Source organism: Sturnira hondurensis, unplaced genomic scaffold, assembly GCF_014824575.4.
Source record: "Sturnira hondurensis isolate 20B ecotype Veracruz unplaced genomic scaffold, ASM1482457v3 Scaffold0000780, whole genome shotgun sequence".
Lineage (NCBI taxonomy): Eukaryota > Metazoa > Chordata > Mammalia > Chiroptera > Phyllostomidae > Sturnira > Sturnira hondurensis.
This window is the reverse complement of record NW_028073411.1, coordinates 22,307,210-22,330,298: the sequence shown is the minus strand read 5'-3', so window position 1 is coordinate 22,330,298 and position 23,089 is coordinate 22,307,210. Positions and strand designations below refer to the sequence as shown.

Below are 23,089 nucleotides of genomic sequence, written 5' to 3'. Positions count from 1 at the left end.
CGACCGAGTCACTGAGCGACGGACTGACCGAGTGACCGGGCCACCGAGTGTGGGGGTCGGGGTCTGGGTCTGGCCGGGGCTGAGAAATGCCAGCTTCCGAGGCGTGAACACGTCAGGCATCTATAAATAGAACTCGGAGAAAGCCTGCAGTGCTTGAATGTGCTCTGAAAGGCTGAGCCAGGCCTGCGTCTGGGAACCGGGGACATGGGGACAATCACAGGGCAGGCCACCTGCCACCTGAGTGGTTCTAGGGCTGCGACCGAGCCCTCCGAGTTGAGGGAAGGTTCTGGAACGCTGTGGACCTGCGGGTTTGAGGAACCCGATCTGAGGAAGGGACACCCTCCTGCTGGGGAAGGGGCCTGATGAGGCCCATCAAGGCACCCCTGGGGACAGGGGCTGTGGAGAGCCGGAACACAGTAAGTAGGTGAGGCAGGGAAGGACCAGAGTGCCAGCCCACCTCGCCCAGCCCCAATGCCCACTCCCCAGGCTCGGGAGACAGGGCAGCAGTCACACGCTCCTCCGATCCTCGGTTCTGGACCCTCTGTGCCCAGGGGAGAGGGTGGCCGTCCAGGCAGGAGGTGCACCTCGGACCCTGTCTCTGGCCCGGGAAGCCGAAGTCGTAAAAGTCACCTAGTATGCGACACAGGGCCCGGAAAGCAGGGGATCTGAGCGTCTGCATTCCGGGCAAACGAAGCTCCTTCCAGACAGACGCCAGCTCCCCCTTCCCAAGGCCCCCCCCCAAGGTAATTAAAGTGAGCCCGGAGGACCCCATTGTCCCTGGACAAAGGGACGGCTCTTCAGGGCAAGTGCCCCTGAGCTGCCTCCAGAAAGCTGAGGGAGTGCCCATTGCCATGGCAACCGGCCTCCAGCCAGGAGGAAGGCGAGGTCCCCAGGCAGGGAGGAGGCCCCGGCCACTACTCAGAGGCAGGCAAAGCCTCCTGCATGAGGGGAACAAGGACTTTCTCCGGGCCTGAGGTTTGGGATGATTTCTTGCTTTCACCTTCATGCTTCTCCCTCTTGCCAGACCTTTCTAGCATGAGCAAGGCATTATGGGGCGTGGGGGGCGAGGTGGTGAGGCTGAGGGCAGATGGCGGAGGGGCAGGGAGAGGGCCAGGCGGGTGGGCGGACGGGAGGGCGGCCAGTGGGGGCACCTCCCAGGGGTGGGGCAGCCACGGACCGGCCCCGTCTCACTGACGTGGGCCCCCCAGCATCCACCCTGCAGTGCCCAGGCGCTGCCGCCCTGCCAGCCTCTCCTGCTGACCAGACAGGACCGCCCGCCTCCTCTCAGGCCTCAGCCCTGGCACCCGGTGAGAGCGTCCCCAGGCCCTTGTCCAGCCACATGACTGTGGAGTGACGGGTTCCGCTCATCTTCCTGCCAGCGTCAGCCAGTTCCATTCTGCTGCAACACGCCCTGACCCCTGTCACCTCGGGAAGCACAAGTCATTTCTGTCCTGAGGTCCCGGGGCCGGCACAGGCCTGGCCCTCACACCAGCTCCGAGCCTGGTGGACCAGGGGCCCCAGGGGTCACACCAGTAACAGCGGTGACAATGGCAGCCGGGCTTGTCAGTCCCCTGGCGAGAGTTCCGTCCTCCAGGGCTCCGGCTTTCCCCACACCTGGACTCACAGGTGGGGAAAGTGAGGCGCACAGGTGCGGGACCCCTAACGGGAACGCCCAGCAGGATGCAGCTTCAAACAGCACAAACCAGGCCCACCCCCTCTTTTGTCACTTCAAGGTCTGCCTGCCACCGGCCCTGAGTGACTCTGAGCTCCTGTGAGCAGCCCCATGTGGCCCTGCATGACGCTCCGCCTGATTCGGGGCGTCATGCGTTCAGCCACCCCACAGCCCTGGGGCGGATCCCTTCCGCCCCCGTGGGTGCAGAGAAAGCCCCACAACAGTGGGTGACCTCCCCAGTCGGGACCCAGCGCTGCACAGTGCCCCGAAGGCAGGAGGCCCTCAGGGGCGTGTCCACCTGCTGACTTGATCTCCACGCAGTGGCCAGCCTGAGGGAAGCGGAGGCTTTGGTCACTGCAGGCACAACAGCCTGTGAGTGCACAGGGGGGCAGTAATGGGTGTTCAGGAACCTCCCCCTGTGGGCTCCCGAGTGAGGCTTTTCTAGGACCTGAGGCCCAGCCCCTGGGGCAGCTTCCTGAGGATGACAAAGACTGGGCCTCGTCCAGTCTGCTGTTTGTCCCAGCTCTTCACCTGTCACATCGGCCCCTCCCTCACCTCCCAGCCCTGGAACACGTCCTTGAGACTGGACTTGACTCTGACCTTGACCATGCTCTGACCTCGGCCGTGGGTCTTTCATACCCAGCTGGGCCCCAACACCAGGGCCTCTCACCGAGGCCCCGAGAGGACGTGGGGAGGACCGAGGAGTGAGGCTGCAAGGTGATGGGGCTTAAGCCGCACCGTTCATGCCACGTCTGCACTGCCAGCTTGGGACACGGAAGCCCCAACATCGAACGAGGCCCCTCATGTCCCACAGGGTGAAGCCGGCAGGCCCACCTACAGGCCCCATCTGACCTGCAGGCCCGAGACCCAGCCACCCTGGCTGCTAGGCAGCAGAACCAGGCCGGGGGGGGGGGGGCGGGGGACGTACCCAGGGGACACCTTGCTTCAGCGTGTCCCTGCCGGAAGCCACGAAGAGCCGTCACTCCCCCTGCCAGAGCCCCATGCACACCCACCCCGTCCCTGTGCGCCCCCACCCCCGTGTGCCCCCCGCCCCTGTGCTCCCCCGCCCCGTGCGGTGCCTGCCCGCCCCCCCGCCCCCACCCGGCATCAAGAGCAGCACAATGTCTAGAAGTCGGAGCTGCCCGAGGAGCCCACAGCTTCCCGCTCCAGGACTCAGCGGCCAGGGCGCCGACTGAGTCATCCCCAGGTACACAGCAGGCAAGTTGCTGCAGGAAAGGCCCCAGGCGCCGGCCCCGCCCTCAACGCCCGCCTGGGCCCTCCAGCCCTTTCCTCTGGTGGCCACCAAAATCTCCGCCAAGTCACCTTCAGAAGGCAGGGATGTGGCCACACATCCAACCTGATGAGGAGGGGCCACCGGGCACCCTGCACACCGTGGTCTTGCCTGTGCTCGTCCTCAAGGTCAAGGCTGCCCTGGTGGACCATAGGACCCTCCCCACCCACCCACCCCCAGGCACCCATCAGAACGGGTCATCTTCAAACCCTCAACACCCTGTGAGGATGGCTCTGTGATGAAGGAGTGACCTGGCCCAACCTCTGCCAGCAGGGACAGCCCAGAGAAGGTGACATCGCCTGTCCCTCACGGCGTAGAGGGAGGCCAACACCCCTAGTGAGATGCAACGCTCTGCACCTCCAGCCCCAGTGCTTGGGCCCAAGCCCCTGCCACTGCCGCCTCAGGCGCCCAGAGAGGCGTCTGTCTCCCGGATGGACCGACCGGTCCATCTGGTGAGTGAAACTCACCTTCTAAAAGCAGGGGTGGAGAGGACACCTCGGAAGGTGAGGTTTTCCTGTGGGAAGCACCCAGCCCTCCCCTGTCTGGAAACGCCTGCCTGGACTGGCCTCCCCCAGCACCCCGGGGTAGAGGGACCGCCACGAGCTGGGGCTCAGTGGGCATCAGAGCTCACCGGGGCTCTGGGCAGCTTGAGTCCTGGACAGGAAGGAGGTTTGGGGGCAGTGGGAGGAGCAGGGCTGACAAAGCGGGCCGAGGGGACACCCAATGTCCAGGGGCAGCGGGGGCAGCGGGGGAAGCACAGTGAGTTCTCCCTCTGCCACTCAGCACGTGTTCCAGGAACAAGACCCCGAGGGAGGGGCCCCACGTGACACAGCAGCACGGCCAGGCCTCCGGAGCCGGTGCGGAGCCGTGGACCCCAGCCCCAGCACACAGTCAGCCTCCACACTGCCAACAGCAGCCCACCCCGACCCCTCAGCACAGGTGAATCTCGATATGTCGGTACCACAGAATATCAATAAAATAAACAAAAGAGTCATGAATGTTCGGTTTGGAAAACCCTGTCCAATTTTAAGATGTAAAAAAAGGATACAATCACCCTGGCTGGCGTAGCTCAGTGGACTGAGCGCAGGCCTGTGAACCAGAGGATCGCGGTTCGATTCCCAGTCAGGACACATGCCTGGGTTGCAGGCCGGTTCCTGGCAGGGGACCCACGAGAGGCAACCATATATTGATGTTTCTCTCCCTCTCCTTCCTTTCCCCTCTAAACATGAATAAATAAAATAATTTAAAAAAAGGATACAGTCTTGGAGTGATGAAAATGTTCCAGAAAGTAACGGCTGCCATGGCTGGCTGACTGTCAACTTTGACATGGCGGGTGTGGTGGCCCTGACGTCCCATGAACTATGATGAGCGCACACGCAGGCACGCACACACACACACGGTACATGAGACAGCTATCAGGAGTCACCCAGGCAGTGGACCTGGGTGACCCGGGCCACTCGCCAGAGGTACCAAAGCCCCCTCCCAGACGGCGTCGGGGAGGCCGCTCCGCACCCCGGGGGGCAGCAGCCTCTGACCAAGAGCCTGCAGGACGACCTTGAAAACCGAACCTCAGAGAAGCACACGCTTTAACGAGCTTGGATTCCAGGAGAGTCGAGGGCATCCTGGCCAAGGTGGGCCCTCGCCTGGTGGGTCCGTGCACAGAGGAACAAAAACCGGGCCCCAGGCCCCTGCCTCAGTTTCCCCAGCTGCAGAGAAAGGAGCCGCCAAGGACGAGTTTGGCCCCTGAAGGAGCTCAGTCATTTTCACATGGTCCCACATTGGCTTTGGGTTCAAAAGAGGCCAGGCCGGTGAGCGACGGAAGCAAGAGGAGGGAAAACAGGATTCGCACTGCAAACACCACGGGCTCCTCGGCCGGCAGGGCACTCGGGCAGCTGCCTGTCCCGAGGCCCCCAGCTTCCTGCTTCGGGTCCCGCACCCGGGTCTCCCTGGGAGCAGACCCCATCGGTGGTTGTCGTTTTCTGTTTCGCACTAAGAGGCACCGTCCAGGGGTGGGGCTGGAGTCACTCAGGGCCCCCCAGGGCCCCCCTGTGGTGCAGTGTGACGCTCCCACAAACACACCGCCGCTCAGGGCCCTGGCCTTCCTGTCCCGCCCAGACACACTCGCACCCCTGACCTCCGGCGGCCACGTGCCGGATGCACCGGAAATCTCCCCCAACAACAGACCTGAGTGTTTTCCATCCTCTCTTTGAAGACTGACGGGAGGGGAGGTGCGGGGACTTTCAGTGGCACATCAGGGAATTTTCCACGCTCACTGGAGACAGCGGAGGTGGAAAGGTGACGCCCACAGCCGAGCCCCTGGCATCAGGGCAGGAAGGCCCCCGGCAGGGTGCGCTGTCATCTCAGCGCCAGCCTGGAGCCCCCAAAGGCACAGCCCGGCCCCTCTGTCCTGAGGGACCCCTGGAGGCAGGGGCCCACCCACCCAGCCACCACAGCACCTCACGTCCTCAGTGGTCTGGGAAGAGAGGAGCCGACAGCGTGTAGGGGCCTCGTCCCCGGCCACGCTCAGCTAATTCAGGGGACAGAGGCCATTTCTCAGCATCTGCAACAGATATGGCGAGAAATGGGTCCCCAGGTCACAGCCAGACCCCTGGGCTGGCTTTCTGATCCCTAACCCACAGAATGTACAGGGGAGGACAGGGACAGGGACGGGGCCGGGGCCTGGGCCATGACTTCCCGGGCAGCCACCCTGACCAGCATCAGCCACCAGCTCAAGCAGTGTGAGCAGGCGTCAGGGCCAGCGCACACTCGCGTGCTCTCCGGCACCAGAGGCGCGCCGTGACGCGGTAAGGGGCAGCTGCTGGGCCCGTGGCCGTGGGTGGCTGTCTCCGCCAACGGCAGACACCACTTCGCTCTGAGAAGACCGTGCGTCTCGATCAGCTCACCGATCAACGTTTATTGCCCTGGAAGAGAGTTCTTATCTCCAAATGCTAACATCGTGTGTGACTTTATTTGAGTTAGTTTACTTTAACGAAGAATCATTTCGATTAGACATTTCTAAAAAGAGCCCTGGCTGGTGTGGCTCAGTGGACTGAGCGCCAGCCTGTGAACTGAAAGGTCGCCGGTTCGATTCCTCGCCAGGTCCCCAGTGCGAGGGGTGGGGTGTGCGAGAGGCAACTGATCGAAACATAGAAACATAGAGATGCTTCTCTCCCTCTTTCTCCCTCCCTTTCTTTCTCTCTAAAAATAAAATCCTAAGGAGATTTTTAAAAGATACAGAACTGACAATGAAAACAGACCACTAGAAAAAAAAAGAAAGATGTTGATCGATGGGTTGCTGGAGGGAGGCAGAGGGAGGTGGGGTGGAGGGAAGGAGGGAAGGCAGGCAGGTGGCCCCCGGCCCGGAGAACCCCGTGTGGCAGCCGGGGTGCCCCTCGGGTGCCCGTCAACCGACTGCTGCGTGTGGGCCCCACCCGTGTCTGCCGGCCCCACACCCGGTCCCTCCTTGCACCTGGTGCACACCGGTCCTGCATTCCTCGGTTTCCGGTAATACAACTTCACCATGGGTGACCCTGCAGAGACTGGAGAACGCTCTGAGGGGACCCGTCCCCTCCATCCTGCAGTGTGGCTGCCCCTGCTCACCAGGAGGAGACACGGCAGGCAGCTGGGGGCTTCCGTGGAATCTGGCACGACGCACACGGCCCCTCGGCCCTCCTGCTCTGGGCAACGTGGCTGCCCACATGGAGCTTCTGTCCCTGGGACACGACCCTGTGCATGGTGCTGCTGTGACAACACAGCTTCCCTGCTCAGGGCTCAGCTGTCACCCCTCAGTGGGGCCAGAGGGGTGTCACACAGGGGTCAGAGTGCTCAGCCCCAGGGGCCATGAGCCCCCCAGCCTCCCTTTGCCTGTGATGCAGGGGTCCTCTGGGATTTCAGAGAGATGCGCGGGCAGCCCCCAAGCATGTGCCCGGGGACTGGGACTCACACAGACCAGGGCAGTGCTCTCATGTGACCACCCGGTGCTCCGTCCGGCCGAGGGGCCAGCTCCTCCACAGCGGCCCACCCAGGTCTGCAGAGGTCAGCCACCGCCTGCCCACCCGCCCCAGAGTCCCAGGGGAGCCGAGGAGGGCAGAACCCACGACCGGGGGTGGGGGGACAGGGATGGCTTCCACCAGGGAGGGCAGTGGTTCAGGGGTGCCCTCAGAGCCAGCACTAGGCGCGGAAGGACCTGGGGTTCCCACACTCATACAGAAGCCCAGACGGAGGACTGGGGGAGGGGTAGGCCGGCCAGCAGGGTCCCAGGGTCACTCGCCCAGTCCCAAACCAGAAAGCCCAGCCTGAGGAGACACGGCTCGGGAGCCCAGCTCCTGCCCCCGGCCCCAGTGCTGGGGGTCCCTGGCTGGCTCCTCCACCAGACACCCTGGACGGCAGAAACTTCCCGCCAGGAGGCTGCCGTTGGAGAGCGCAGGGGCTCCAAGCAGCAGCACCTGGGGAGCTCCCAGCACGCGGAGCGGTGGGAGATCAACATCGACACCACCTCCGTGTCTGACCACCTAACCTCCTAGGCCCCTCATCCCCCCGACCCCTCAGCTCCCGAGCTTGGGGTCCACGCTCCCCACAGGCACCCCCCCAGGCCGGGGCCATGGGCAGAGGTGATGACCCCATCTGCCTCTTCCCCGGCAGGCCCACCTGGCCAGCTCCTCGGCCGGGCTGGGAGTGCCCGGTGAGGAGGGCAGCCGAGGCAGTGAGGCCTGGAAAACCCAGCAGGCGTCCCTGCCCCGGGCCCGGTGTGTCAGCCCCTTGTCACAACAGCGCTCCATGGGAGTCCATCTGAGTCCCCAGACCAGGAGCCTTCCGCACGGCGTGACTGTGGTGTGTGCGGGCAGGGGGCGGGGGTGTCTGTAACAACCCAAACACCCGACAGAGCAAATCCCCCCATCAGCTCCAAGCAGTGGGGGTGGGGACCATCAGGAGCCAGGCCTGAAAACCTGACCCTGGTGGCGGCCAGGCAGCAGGGGTGGCCTGAGAGGTTGGGGCACCCGTCCCTTCTCCAGCAGTTTCTACACAGCGGGTGCAGGGAGTGATAGCCTCTCCCATCTCAGTGTCCTGAGGCCCCTGCAGACTCCTGGGCAAAGGACACCCAGGCAGGGTTCCCTGCTCACCCCCCACCCACCCGCACTGACAATGAGGCCCCAGGGAGCAGCTCCTGGGGAAGCAGCCTCCCAGACCTTTGGCCTGCTGACGTCACGGCGCACGGCGGCCGGGCCTGTGAGCCCAGGGCTGTAGGGCCCCCGCCACAGGGGAGCCCAGGAACCCGTGTCCTCCCTGTCCCTGCTCCAGGCCCCAGTGCCCAGGACGCCCCCATGTCCCCACGGGTACTGGCTGAGCACCTACTGTGTGCCAGGCCCACAGGGGCGAGCAGAGGGTGCGCCCCCACCATCCCCCACAAATACAAGGTGGCCCCCCTGACCTCCACAGCCGAGACCCCGGCCCTCCAGCATCTCCTCAGGACCCCAGGCCCTGGGTCCCACACCAACAGGCAGGACCCACGAGGACTGCGGACTCCCCCCACTGCCCCCACCCCCAGGAATCTGATTCTAGCACTTTCCTAGGAGCCTACACGTTCAGGTGACAAGACAAGAAGAAAAACCAGAAAACTATTTCCCCCAAGGCTGCGAGCCGAAAGGAATCACGCCAAACTCAGGAATAAGTTCCACACGTTCGCCCTTCATGATAAAATCTACCTGCTCACTCCCGAATGCTGGCAGGGTGGGGCTGCGGCCCGAGGCCACGGCGGCCCCAGGCTCAGGTGCTGCAGCCAAGGCCCCACACCCGCCCTCCCACCTGCCAGCTCCTCCCTGGGCAGGTGTGTGCGCAGCCCAGACCAGAGAGGGCTGTCATCCACGGTACCAGACCCTGCCAACAATGTGTCACTTTCCCAGGTGTGACCTCGGCAACCTACCCTCCTCCGGGGGGGGGGGGTCAGGCACCTGGGACTTTTCCTAGATTTAAAAAAACATTGTCACCCTAGTTGGTAGGTGAGGCCAGATGGAGGCCTCGGGTCACCTGCCAGCCGGTGGCCGTGGCCCCGGCCCAGTGACCCAACAGGAAGTGGTCATCATCCTCCCCACCCACCCCTATCCTGCAGCCCGTCCACATTCAGCATGGCCACACAGCCTCATGGTCACCACTGAGACGCAGCTTCCACACCCAGCGACCCCAAAAGGTGCGGTGCCCACTGGATGCACCCCTGGACGGCAGGCAGAATCGAGGACAGACTGGCACGGCTGTGCGAGATAACGGGCCCTCTTCCCCGCCACCTCGGCCCAGGTCACTGCTGGCTCCCATGTCTCCACCGCCATCCTTCCTGCCCTCTGAACCTCACTTGCCCCCAGTGCCCCGTCCCCTGCTCGTCCAGCGGGCTCCTAAGCCCCCCAGCACTCTCTGGCTGTCACCAAGGCCACCAAGAGCCACCCCTTGGCTGACCCAAATCACATCTCTGTCCTCAGGGTCCCTAACTGCCACTGGCGACCCCTTTAGGACCCTCCATCTCCCCGGCCCTCGGGTTGCTCCTGCCCCAGCCCTTGTGCTGGTCCTTCCCACCCGACAGGTCACTCCTGCACAGCTCCCGGAGTCGGTGGCCGAGCCCATCTCCATCCTCTTCACACGCCTCCTTGCCCTGCCACCCTCACAGGTCCACAGGCAGGTGGCGACCGGCCTGGCCCCAACCGTCTGTCTGTCAGCCTGGCCGCCGGGCTGGCCACCTCTGGCCGTGACCCTAGCTGGGTCTCTGGCCCAGACCTGGAGGTCTGACCGTCTTTGTGACAACCTCAAAGGGGCCGCAGCTGCACAGGGTTCAAGGCTGACCCCCTGAGAGGCCCCTGCGTCGGAGACGCACCTCCCTCACCCGCGTTCTCACGCTCGCAGAGTCCTCTGCCCTAGAAAGCACAGCCCCAGCCCCGGGGGCCCCGCTCATTAGTTGACTAGGTGGACAGGGTGATGGAGACCCCCCAGGAGGCTGCCGTCGGGGAATGCACAGGCTCCGATGGCAGTGCCCGGGGGCGCTCCCAGCACGCAGAGCAGGAGACCAAAGCCAACATCACGGCCACATCTGCCCACCTAACCTCACAGGGCCCCTCTGTCACCCCGACCCCTCAGCGCCTGAGCCCGGCCAGGCCCTCTCGCCCTCCGTCAGTGGCCCCAGCTTCCCCAGCCCCCTACCCCAGACCCTTCAGCCAGCCTCCCAGGTTCCCCTTGCCAGGGACGCATTTACGCATTTTCAGTCTCCACCCAATCTCCACAAGGGCTCTCCAGGGACTCACACACAGTAGGCCTGGCACCCAGTAGGTGTTCCACAAGTGAATAGACACTCCGTTGCTTCTAAAGTATGTTAGCAAGAAACTCCCCCCCGAGTTATCAAAGCCCTTAGGCAGGTACCTAGCTCCCCAAAGTACCTGACTCCAAGGCACAGGAGAGCCGGCTCGACAGCCACGCAAGATGCAGAAGCAAACGGAAGGCGCGTACCTGGTCGCTGCCCGGCACCACGGCCGCCTCCTGACTCCTTGTTTGCAGCCGCCCGGGTAGGAGCCCCGACGATATCCTGAGTTTAACCAGGCAAATCCTTTCTAAGACTTTATCCGGCCCCGAGGACACTAAACCACGTTCTCTCCACCAAAGCAGACGGCAACAAGGTTAGCCAAGCCTACCTCACCGTTTCAGTATTTCCTGGTGTGTGTGAACGGCTCACCCGCCCAACGCGTTGACTCCCCCAATGCTCCGTTCCCCACGTCCACAGGTCCACAGCACCCCCCCGACGCAGGGCCAGCAGCGACCCAACGGCATGTTCTGCAGAGCACGACTTCAGACCCCACACCCTGGGGCACGCACACGTGATCGCTGAATTAAAACTGTCACTGTCACCCTAGCGCCAACATCCGGAAGCAGGCAGCAGGCATTCCACGCTCGGCCGTCCCACTGGGTCACTGGCCAAGGGCCCCGACAAACGCAGACACAGCTTTCCTAAACATTTATGACCAAAAGTCCCTACCCCCAAATTTTAAATGTCATTCGAAACCCATCGCGTGCAAAGGACACATCTTGTGTGGCTGGATGCCACCCCAAAATGGCAGCTATTTGAACTGGACTAGATGAGGAATTCAAGAGTTCCAGATAGCGGTTTGTCCTCGGCGGGCTACAGAAACACCATCTACTCACAGAGGGAATGACTGCTGAAGCCCCGCCCCCAGGAAAGGACTGGACCTCCATCCCAGGCTCCGCCCCAGAGGCCCCGCCCCCGAGGCTCCGCCCAGCAGAGACACCGCCCCCACGGCGCCACCTCCAGAGTCACCTTCCCAACAGGCGCCTGGCTGGAGGCTCTCTGCCCTTCCTGGCAAGGGGCCCACAAAACCCAGCCTGGGCTGTTGGGGCGGCACCCCCAGGGCAGTAAGACTGCATCAGAGGCTTTAGGGCACGGCTGTAAACGGGAAGCGTTTGAGTTTGAAACAACAGCTCTCCACTGTCCCCCAATAAAACCTAAGAATCGGCTCCGGGTAATTATTCAAGGGCCGATGCCTTCGCTTTGTCTCCTTCCTACACAGTGCTTTATTTACTGCTGGAATCACAGACTTCGCAGTTTATGGCGGCCGGATTCCTGGGAGCGTGAAAGCCAAGTCAAGGCGGCCTGAGGGTCACACAGAGCACCCACAGGTGCCCACTTTAAACCAGAGGCAGGGTCCGCCATGCACACAGTGCAGCCCTGCAACTCATTTCTCAAACACTCTGACCCGGGGAAGCAGGGGGTGGGCTCGCTGCATCTGGGTCACTGGTCCGTACCTGGCCCTCCCGCTCCCTGGCTGTGGGGGCTCAGAAGGCAGCCAGCACCTCTGAGCCTCCATTCCCTCCTCGGTGACACAGGCCACAGCCGAACCCCACTGAGCCTCCCAAGAACCAGGATGCTGAGTGACACGGTAAATACAAATCATAGGAAATTCTGGACGCCCAGCGAGAGGTCATCGTCATGACCTGTGGGGGGCAATGCGGGAGCCCCGGCGCCTGGTCAAACAAAGGGGTGTCCCACAGAAGTCAGAGCCCAGAACTGGATCCCGGGGACCCTCGCTGCAAAGTGTGTGGATTCCCCCACCACCCTGCACCGTGGTCCAGACTTCGGACCCCCCGGGTAGGTGAGGCAGCCCTCAGTAACTATCTTCTTTTGAATGAAATCCCCCCTAAACCCTGCTATCCGGCCAACACGGGGGGCCCACATTCCGGATGCTGCCGACCCAAAACATCCCTGATCCCAGCAGGCAGCCGTTCCCACTAACGTGCCGCGGCCCCTGCAAAATCCGCATCCTGTGGTCCTGCCAAGTGGTGTTTATGCCGAAGCCCCGGCTCTGCCTTATCTCACAGACAGAATGATAAGAACATGCAAGTGGAACTCGGGAAAGAGATGTTTGGAAGAAAATCGTGTCCCTGCTCCGATAGCCATGACCCTGGTTAACAATCCCCCCGAGGGGCTGTTCCGTATTCTGCACGCACATTCACCACCGCACGAAGCTAGAACAGATGTCCACAGAGACACCAACGGCCCGAATCGGGGTCGAAGTGCCGCGCCCCTTCAGCACAGGACCGCAAGTTCCAGCTCTTACAAGCAAACAACCAGAACCTGTTTGCTAAGCACCCTCAGTATATGAAGAGCTACAGCCAACTGTAGAAACACAGTCAGTCAGAAAATAAACATTTTAATTCTTCCAGGGCTCCCACGGTGACAGTGTATCCTAATAATCTATTGTGCAAACAATTAACGTGAAACATTGACTGGACCCTCAGATCCTGTCCACACCAGCTGATTACGACCTCGGATGGGCCCCGGAGCAGTTGCCAGGTGTTCCTTTATTGTTCCCCACCCCCCACCCCCCACCCAGGTTAGCCTCCCTCTCCCCAGAGCCACAGGCCCTGCAGGGCACCTGGGGACCAACTCTGCTGCCAAGCACTTGGCTGGCTGGGGTAAGACTTCCTCCCTCTCCTGCTCCTCCCCCTCCAGCCCCAGCGGGGGGCCCACCCTGGCTCCACCAGCGACCTGGGCCGGCCACTGGGTCCCACCTGGGTGAGGAGCCTGTGTCTGGTGCAGAAACCGAGATCAAACGTGGCTCTGCTTTTCACAGCACCTCCACACCGAGCACACCCCCCTAGCTGTCATTATCTGGAGGAGACAGGAAAGAGACACCAGGGACTGACTGCAGCCGCATTACAGGGTGACTCAGGGACCCAGCCAGCAATTTCCAGCCGTCCCACCCAAAAACTAATTGGCACATGAGATGGGCAGTGACCTTTGATCTTTCCAGACAGGTGTGTGGCTGACTGCAAAGCATCCCCAAGCAAACCGGATGACTCAGAAAACCCCGAGACTGGGTTTTAATAGCACAGCGCAGCAGCCACGGCCGGCCGAGGAAAACACCAAGAAGCCCCAGTCTTGAACTTGAAAAAGCCCAGGCCTGCTCCCAGAAAAAATGCTGAGGGAAGCAGCGCTGTGTCCCTCCCACTCCCTTGGAGGGGGTGGGGGGCCCCCTCCATCCCGCTCCCAGCTCCCAACCAGAGGCCACAAATCCCCGAGTGTTGCCTGGGCCCCGCCCGGATGCGCCTCGGCACGCCGGGCAGGCCCCTGGCAGGGCCCCACCGCTCCCGGGTGGCTCAGCAGGAGCCGCAAGGGCCACTCACCGGAGACAGACACCTCCATGAGCGCCTCCAGCGGCCGATTGTTGTCCAGGTCCCGGCTGAGCTGCAGCTCGCCGGTGGCCGCGTCCAGCAGCAGCAGCTGCAGCTCGTTGCCCTGCAGGAAGGTGTAGTTGAGGCTGTCGGAGAGGTCGGGGTCGTGGGCCGGGATGCGGCCGATCACGCCGGCAGGGAAGCTGCTGGACTTGTTGGTGACGTAGTGGTTGAAGAGGATCTGGAAGTCCGGCAGCACCGGCGGGTTGTCGTTCTGGTCCAGGAGGCGGACGCGCACGGTGGCCCGGCTCACCAGGGGCGCCGACGTGGCCTGCACCACCAGCACGAACTCGCGCTGCGCCTCGAAGTCCAGCTCGACCAGGGCGCGCAGGTCCCCGCTCAGCAGGTCCAACTGGAAGACCTCGGGCACGTTGCCCTCCACGATCTGATACATGATCTGCGCGTTGGGGCCCTCGTCGGGGTCCTCGGCTCGGATCCTCGCCACCACAGACCCCACGGGGCTGTTCTCCTCCACAAACAGCTCTAGCTCGTCCCTCTCAAACACCGGGGGGTTGTCGTTAATGTCCAGGACCGTCACCTGGACCTCCACGAAGGCACTGAGGGGCGCCGGGCTCCCCCGGTCCACAGCCAAAACCTGGAGGCTGTACACGGCCACGTTCTCGCGGTCCAGCCGACGCTGGGTGCGGATCACGCCCGACGTGGGCTCAATGTAGAAGTCCCCATCGCCGTCGTCCCCACCCTGGAAGGTGTAGAGCAGGCGGCCGTTGGGGCCCGAGTCCCGATCTGTGGCCGAGACTTGGAGGACGCTGGTGGACGGCGGGGCGTCCTCGAAGACCGAGCCCTGGTAGAAATCCCGCAGGAAGCGCGGCGCGTTGTCGTTGGCGTCCAGGACCAGGATCTCCAGGGAGGTGGTGTCGGACTTCTGAGGGACGCCATTGTCCCGGGCCGTGATGGCCAGCGTGTAGGCGGCCTGGTCCTCGTAGTCCAGCTCTGTCATGGTGTAGACCGTGCCACCGTCGGGGTCGATGCGGAACTGCGGCACGGGGTCCTCCAGCACGTAGGTGATGCGGGCGTTCTCGCCCGTGTCCTCGTCGGTGGCGCTGATGGTGGCGATGGAGGTGCCCACAGGCCGGTCCTCGCTGACGCTCACTGTGTAGTGGGAGCTCTGGAAGACCGGCCGGTGGGTGTTGGCGTCAGTGACGTTGATGAAGACCTGCGCCGTGTGCGAGCGCGTGCCGTCCGAGGCGGTCACCGCCAGCACGTACTGCCGCTCCTGCTTGTAGTCTAACGGCAGCGCCAGCGTGAGGAGCCCGCCGCCGCTCTGGCTGCTCAGCGCGAAGCGGTTGCGGGTGTTGCCGCCAGTGAGCTGGTAGGTGATCACGCTGTTGGCGTCGCGGTCGCGGGCCCGCAGGGTCAGCACGCTGCTCCCCACGGCGGCGTCCTCGTTCAGGCGCAGCTCGTACGTGGGCTGCGTGAACGCAGGGTCGTTGTCGTTCACGTCCAGCACTGTGATGGACACGCTGGCGGAGGAGCTCATGGGCGGCGAGCCGTGGTCCACCGCCTCCACCCCGAAGCTGTAGTGCTCCACCTCCTCGCGGTCCAGCTCCGCGCACACGGTGATCCAGCCTGAGCTGTTGTGGATCTGGAAGGGGAAGTCGGCGGCCGAGGCTGGGTCCTGGGCCCCGGCGCCGCCCAGGGAGGCTGAAGCCGTGTCCACCAGGCGGTAGTGAAGCCGCGCGTTCTCCCCCGCGTCTGCGTCCACCGCCTGAATGTGCAGCACCGAGTGGCCCAGCGGCACGTTCTCCAGCACGGCCGCCTGGAAGGGGCTGCTCACGAAGATGGGGGCGTTGTCGTTCACGTCCAGCACTTGCACCGAGACCAGCCCCGAGGCATTGATGAGCGGGGGCCGGCCCCCGTCCTGGGCCTTGACGCGCAGCGTGTACTCCCGGATGGCCTCGAAGTCCAGCGGGTTGATCACGTCCAGGCTCCCGCTCAGCGAGTGCAGGTAGAATTGGCCCTTCAGGTTCCCGCTGACGATGCTGTAGTGCACAGCCGCGTTCTGGCCCTGGTCGCGATCCGTGGCCTGCACGCGCAGCACGGGCGTGTTCACCGCCACGTCCTCGGGCACCTGGACCACGTACCGCTTCTCGCTGAACTGGGGGTAGTTGTCGTTTTCGTCCTCCACTACGATGTGCACGGTGGCCGTGGCGCTGCGCGGGCCCGGGTTCCGGCCCTGGTCATTGGCCTCGACCAGCAGCTGGAACTCGGCTTCCTGCTCCCGGTCCACGGCCGCCCGGGTGCGCACCACGCCCGAGCGCGCGTCGATCTCGAAGACGCCGCCGGACCCCTCCAGCAGGCGGTAGCGCATATTGGCGTTGGAGGGCGCGTCGCCGTCGGTGGCGCGGATGGTCAGCACCTCGTAGCCCACCTCCAGGTTCTCGCGCACGCGCTCCCGGTACTCGGACTGCTCAAACACCGGGCTGTGGTCGTTGGTGTCGCTGACGGTGACAGTGAGGTAGGTTGCGGCGGAGCGCCGCGGCAAGCCGTGATCCATGGCGCTCACCTTGAGCACGTGCGTGTCCTTGGTCTCGCGGTCCAGCGGGCGGGCCGTGCTCACCGCGCCCGTGCCCGCGTCGATGAGGAAGAAGCCGTTGGAGCGCTCGTCGAACAGCGCCTCCATCTGGTAGCTCAGCCGACCGGCCTCGCCCTCGTCGGGGTCGTGCGCGCGCAGCTCGATGACCGCGGTGCCCGCCGGCTCATTCTCAGGCACCGACACCTGGTAGCTGGGCAGCGGGAACTGCGGGCTGGTGCCGCCGCCCGCGCCCCGCCGGGCCCGCCTCGCCGCCCGCGCCCGGGTCTCGGCCTGGGGCCGAGTTGGCGGCGGCCGCCTGGGCGACAGCGACGGGGAGGGCGTCCCCGCTGCCGCCTCTAACTCCAGCTCCACCCGGATGGCGCCAGCCCCGCGCCTCAGGGCACACAGCAGGCGCAGGCGGGCCGAGCCACCGGGTGGCAGGCAGAGGGCGCGGCGTGGGCAGCGGCGTCCGGGGTGCAGCGGGCAGCTGCAGGCCGGGAAGGTAGTCAGGGCCGCCAGCGCCGAGTGCAGAACGGCCCCACCGCCCGGGGCATCCGGGAAGCAGAGCGCCGCGCCACGCCCCGGCGCGGTGAGCACAGCCCTCGCGCGCAGCTCCGCGCTGCTTGCCCGTCGTGGCCGCAGCCGGGCGCCGCAGCCCGGACCCTGCGCGCGCGCCCGCAGACGGAGGCTCAGCGCCGTCGGGGCGCCGCGGGCTGCCAGGCGAACTTGCAGCGGCACCGGGCGTCCCCCGAGGCGCGCGCAGCCCCGGAGCCCCGCACCCGGCCCGCGCCGACGCCCACCCAGCCGCCCGTCGCGGCTCAGGTCTAGCAGCTCTCGTAGCCCCCGGGGGGTGCGCGCGGCGTCCAGCGCGTAGGTCCAGCCCGGACCGAGAGCGAAGGCGCGGGCCCCGCCGGGCACGCGCAGCTCCCAGGCAGCCACTCCAAGCCCCAGCACCGGTAGGGCGGCGGCGGCGGCCAGGAGCAGCAGCGCGGGCAGCACGGGCGGCGGCGGCGCCATGGCCCGTAGCCCGAGCCCGAGCCCGGCGCTGGAGCACAATCCATGCACCCGGCGCGGCTCCTCATCCACCCGGCGCGGCCGGGGGGCGGCTCCCGCGCGCCCGGCGCCCGACCTTCCGGGCGGTCCGCGCCCTGCCTCTCCGGGGGGCCCGGTGGGGACACCGGGGGCCGCGCTCCCGGTCTCCCCCGCAGCTTCCACTTCGAGAGCACTTTGCGAAAGTTTGATAAGTTGGTTTCAAGATGGCTCCTCCTCGCGTCCCGGGAGGGCGCCGCGCATCAACCTGCGGTGGCGGCGGCTGCAGGCGGCTCCAGGTGGCTCCTGCGCGGGCTCCGCCGGGCGGCGTGGGAAGCGGGGCGGGCCGGGCGAAGGGCGGGGGCTGCGCTCCCGGAGCGGGCTGGGTCGCTCTGCGCCGCCTAGACCCCGGCGGCCGGCTGTTGCCCGGGAGGTGCGCTCGTCCCGCGCCCCCTCCGCCCGCGCTCTCCCCGCCCCCGGCCCGGCCCCGCCCCTGGCCCGGCCGAGTATTGTTCAGCCCGGGGGGAGCCGGCCCAGAGGTGCGCGCCGGGAAGATCGCTATGGAGACGCGGGGGCGCAGCCTGGGCGGAGGGGGGGCCGGACCGACTCCCCTGCGGCCTCCCTGGGGGGCGGGGCCGAGGGGGCCGGGCCGGGAGAGGCGGGGCTCCGGGCCCGGGCGGCCGCTACCAGTGGGGCGGTGGCTGGGTTGGCCGGGGGCCGGACTAGGCCGAAAGCCCCCGCACCCCTCCCGGGTGGAACTGCTCCGTGGGGACCGCTGCTGCCGCCTCCGCCGCACAGGCGGGTCCCGGGAGGGAAGAGAGTCGCGGACGAGGTCCGGGTGAAGGGGCTGAGTGCGCGACCCCGATAAAGACCGAGGCGGCTGCCCGGGGCGTTTACACCTTCACAGCAAAATCGGGAGCCCGTAGTGCCTCCCCGCGCACAGCCCGCCCCCCCCCCCGGAAAAACTCGGGCTTTGAAACCCAATAGGCAAGTAACTGGATTCAGGTCCCACTTGGTTGAAAGCACTTTTAACGGAAAGAGAAAGTCGGGGCCGACAACTGGTCCTGGAAGCCGGGTCGGCTGGGGCGAGCTCAGATCGCGCACGTGCAATGGCCCGAGGGTCCCCAGAGCCGCAGTCCGGTCCCGGAGCCGCGGGCTACTCTAGAATCCAGACCGCAGGGGGGCAGGCGAGGCGCGGAGAAGCAGGAACCCCTTGGGGGATTCGGAACTGGGCGACCACACGGGCCTACGCCCCCGCCCCCGCCGCCTGCAGGGCCCGGCCGAGGGCGAGGAACGGGGAAGGCTAGCGGGGCCTGGGCACTGTGCCTCCCCTGGCCGGGGCCCACTCGCCCCCCGCCGCCCTAGAGCTCTGGGCGCTAGAACTGATTCCGGCCCAGTCGTTGGGGCGGCGGGGCGGCGCGGGTAGGGACGCTGCTTCGGAGAAGGCCCTGGGGTGGGTAGAAATGGGGGGGGGCTGGTCAGATATTTCAAACTGGTCGATAGTGCGGGTCTTTTCCATTGGGCCGCTGCCTTTCTCAGCTGAGGGTGGGGGTGGAGCCCGGATAGAAACAAACAAACAAACAAACAAATAAATGACTCCAACCAGTATTGCTCCAAGTTGCAGAAAACGATGTTTCCGGACTGAAGCCAAACAGGAGTGTTTTCTTCCCATTAGCAACGATTTGAAGACGTTACTATTGACCTGAAAGGTAGCCTAACTTTGGGAGCTCTTAATCCGGGACTTTCCACTGGCCAGCGCCAGGGAGGGAGGGGCGGAAAGCAAAAGTCCGTCCCTCAACTGTGACCCTCCAGGACCTCCCCAGACCGCCCTTCCTCTTCCTGGGGAGGGTCAGAGGGCAGGAGTGCCCGGGCCAGGGAGGCCTTGGAGGGCCCCACCCGAGCCTGGGTGGGGACCACTCCCTGGCCGGCCAGGGGGAAGAGACTCGGGGCCACCTGGAGAACGCCGGGACTGCATGTTTTGCAATAGGACTTGAAGTTGGGGGGGCTGGGTTTAAATAAACAGAAGGTTCTGTTGCATGGTACTTGCTGGTGTTTGGAGATTCAGACGCAATGGGTTTGGGTGTGGGCAGGCTTCCTTGCAATAGGACACCTGCAGGCTGGAGGCTGCCCGGAGCCACTTCCTGGTCCCAGGGCCTGGGAGGGGACTCAGGGAGAGAACTCCCTAACAGGGTGTCCAGCAAAAGGCCAGGAGCTGACGGTGGGTCCAGTCACCCTTCAGCGGAAGCAAGGCCAGCCCCCACACGCTGGGTCGTTACCCGCAGGTGGACAGGCTGTGAACAGCAAGGAGACGACACAGACGTGGGGTTCAGGGATTGTCCACCTCGTGACCTAAAGGTCAGCGGAGCGTCGGCTTTGTGACCTGCCACCAACCTCTGCGCATGTGCCTTGGGCACTGTTTGGCAGACGGGTGCGGTTTGAAGCGGGCACAGAGATTAAAGCGTGGGCTGCCACCATGATGCGGCTACAGGCTGTCCAGTTGCTTCAGCAGAACTGTCACAGCAAATCTACGGTGGCTGGGGCCTTCCAGGGTCAAGGTTCACTTCCACCACTCAGTAGTTGTGTGGCCTTGGCCAGAGCCTCCCTCCTTATTCTGACTGGGGACAACAGTCTAGCTTCCTAGTGTTGGTGGGGGCTGACGACATCATCTGCTTGAGACTGGTGAGGGCCTGGCTCTGGGGCAGACTTCCCAGGGCTAAGCTTTACTGTAGTGCTCTTGTCACAGAGCAGGAGGTTTCACTGTCTCCAAGGTCGTGGTTGAAGTTGTGGGTGCACGTGGCCGTGCTCACGGGCAGGCAGGGGCAGTGCTTTCATCTGACTTTGGGGGGCCTGGGCTCCACCAGGGGTCCCATCCCCCCAGGGCACCCCTGGACGGGAACTGAGGCCCAGAAGGCCCAGGCACTGGCCTGGGGTGTCAGGAAGGACTGCGGGGTGGGCAGCGGCCTGGCCAGCACCACCTGAGAGGCCGTGTCCTGCCCACTGGCCTTCCCCCAGGGGGGTGACTAGAAGCACAAAACTGGTCTCTCCTCCCACGCACTGACTCTCGGGGCACCTCGAGGGGCCACCACCTCCGGGGTGCGGGCCCTGGAGTCCAGTGATGGCTCCATCCAAGTCCCTGAGAGCCGAGGCCAGAAGGGCGCGGCACACATCCAATGCAGCTGCCGCCGCTCCTGGGGCGGGTGAACCGTAATTGATGTTTATACTTCACGTGCCCCCCCCAGGGTGTTTCGTACGAAGTGAAACGTGAACCAAGACAGAGCCGTGGGTCTCCAGCGTGGCGCCTGCTCTGAACCGCCCCTCAGGGCGCTTTCCTGGACCCGAACCCACACCGATTCTGGAATCCGTCCCCCACGCCGAGTTCCTGGGCCGGTCTTTCCGCAGCGAGGAGCCACCAGGAGCAAGCCACCAGGAGCGAGCCACCAGGAGCAACCCACCGGTGGAAGCTGGGGAGCAGGTCTGGGCTGGGCCCCACTTCGCCCTTTTTTCGGAATTCAGAGGGAAAGCCTCTCGGGAACAGAGCTCCTCGGCCATCCTCCTCCACAGGGCCCCCCTCGGTGCAGCGTGGCTCGTGGGAAACTGTGAAAATGCAGACGTGGAACAGGAGTGGGACTCGACCCCCCAGAACGTTCGCAGGGCAGGGGCGTGAAGGGCCCAGCCACACCTGTGGCCCGTCCACGCTTGCACTTCCCAGAAAGGCCCAGGTGACGTCCTGACAAATGGAAAATCGTTGTTCTGCTTGGAAGCTGCCAGAGCCGTCAAAACACGGCCTCGGGGGGTTCTTTCAGGCTCCTGGGCCCTTGTGGGTGGCCTCTGGGACCCCCAGAGGGGAGGCCCTCCCGGAGAGCTCCACCCGCTCAGGGCCTCCCGGAAGATTCTGGAAGCTGGGATGCCCAGGGCCTGGCTCCCCAAATTACAGACAGGGGCACTGTGGGTGGGGTCTCATGCCCTGGGGCCCTTGGGGGTGGTGGACACAAGGCAACTGGACTCCACCCCGTCCAGGGAGCCCCCGACCAGTCCCAGGCAGGCCACCCGGTCCCAGGTGGGGCTGCACTGGCCTCTAGTGGCCGAGTACAGTCTCTGTCCTGCCCGAGACGGTGGGTGCCTGCCTCTCTCCCTGCGACAACGCTTCGAATCCTGCCCCCAGGAGGGGGGTGGGAGCAGGTGGCAGACAGGGCGATAGGGCCCAGGCTGAGGGTGGGTGAACACACAGGCAGGGTGCCACACCGGGCTCCGGGGCTCTCTGTGGGGCAAGGGCACAGCTCCGCTGCACTCCTGGCAAAGAGAGACAAGGAACGGCCGAGTCCAGTCCCTGGGCACCCGGCGGGCCCATGGCTGCCCTGGGGGTGTGGCCGGGCCAGGGGGCTTCGTGAGGACCAAGGAAGGTTGCCCACAGCAGGAACAGCCCGACGGGGGCCACGTCTGTGCGGGGGCAGGAAAGGGGAGCACGGGTGCCACCTGGGGGACTCGGCTTCGCCGGCGTCCACGGAGGGACACAGACTGGTTCTGTCACTGTCTTCACAGCCGCGGTCCTTGATGTCGCTCCCCCACCACACACACATACACATTCTCCTGAGCCGATGTGGAGGGCGGTGTCCTCTTGCCCTGTCATTTCCCCCACATCTCCCTCCTCTGGTTTTAGCACATTCGCCCAGTTGCACGGCCATCACCGCATCTGATTCCAGAACATTCTCATCACCCCGAAAAACCCCCATGCCCATCAGCAGGCCTCCCTCCAGCCCCTGCCCCCACGCCCACCTGGGGGTGGGGGGGCCCTGCCTGGGCAGGTGTGCCTGTTTCCTCACTTGCTGTCACTGGGACCACACAGTGTGTGGCCCTCGCTCCTGTCCGGCCCCTGTCACTCGCACAGTGTTTTGAGGACGGTCCCCTGTGGCAGGTGTCGGTGCCGCTCCCTGGCCCCTCGGAGCCAGGCTGCGCCGCCCCACCCCGGCGAGTCTGTCCTCTGGCCCAGTGGGCGTTCCGGCCGCTCCCGCCGTCTGACTGCTCTCAGTGGCCTTGGAGTTGGAATGGAGGGGAAGTGACCTGGGGCCCTTCTCTCTTCAAAACTGCACACAGCCTGTTGTTGACATTATTCTCTATTTTTATATTTGACATTGTAGCTGCGGCCATACTGTCATCACCAGCTCACCGGGGACTGCCCTGGGGGACTTTCTTTAGCTACCGGCGGGTACAGGGAGGGGTGCTAAAAGCTACCTGCGGTGGGATTGGCGGGGTGAGGCAGGCCGAGGCCCCTCCCAGACACCGCCCCCCCCCCGCCCCCCAATGCCGTGGCCTGACCGAGGGCCTCCGCTCCTGGAAGCCATCTGGCACCCTGCCCCCGGCTTTCTCCTGCATCCATTCCTTCACTGCCTGTCCCATCCCACGGGGAACGGGACACGCAGCGCCTGTCCTCACGCAAAGGTCGCACTCACGAGAGGACACGGGCAGTGAGCACACGAAGATGCGCCGCTCCAGTGTCGGAAACGAAGAAACTTGGTGACGGGGAGAAGAGCCTGCCAGGAGGGGCCAGGGCCGGAGCCCCGAGGCAGGAGCACGGGGCTGGGGGCCTGAGTGGGGAGGGTCACAAGGACCACGACCAGGACTTGGGGTTTCCTGGGCATCAGATGGAGAGACGGCGGCAGCTGAGAGCAGGAGGGAGCTGTGTGGTGACTTATGCTTCCAAACTGTCCCTCTGGCTGGTGGGAGGTGGCTGGAGAGGAGCCGGGGTACCACACACACAGCAGCCATCCTGGTGGGGGAGCCAGCCCCGTCCCCCAACCTCGCCCTCTGCAGGGGTCCCCTTCCCTGGAGGGCCCCCGGTGCCCTCATC

At 64.9% G+C, this 23,089-nt stretch overlaps 1 protein-coding gene across 3 annotated transcripts in view; it reads right to left on the bottom strand.

Moving 5' to 3' along the window:
- The window catches only part of CELSR1 (cadherin EGF LAG seven-pass G-type receptor 1), a 103,579-nt gene extending 85,804 nt beyond the window's left edge, over nt 1–17,775 (bottom strand). For all 3 annotated transcript variants that reach the window (XM_037049322.1, XM_037049327.1, XM_037049336.1), the window contains exon 1: nt 13,635–17,775. In XM_037049322.1, the coding sequence (XP_036905217.1) occupies nt 13,635–17,232 (3,598 nt within the window). In that variant the 5' untranslated portion in view covers nt 17,233–17,775. The remainder of the gene's footprint in view (nt 1–13,634) is intronic.
- Nucleotides 17,776–23,089: the final 5,314 nt, after the last annotated feature.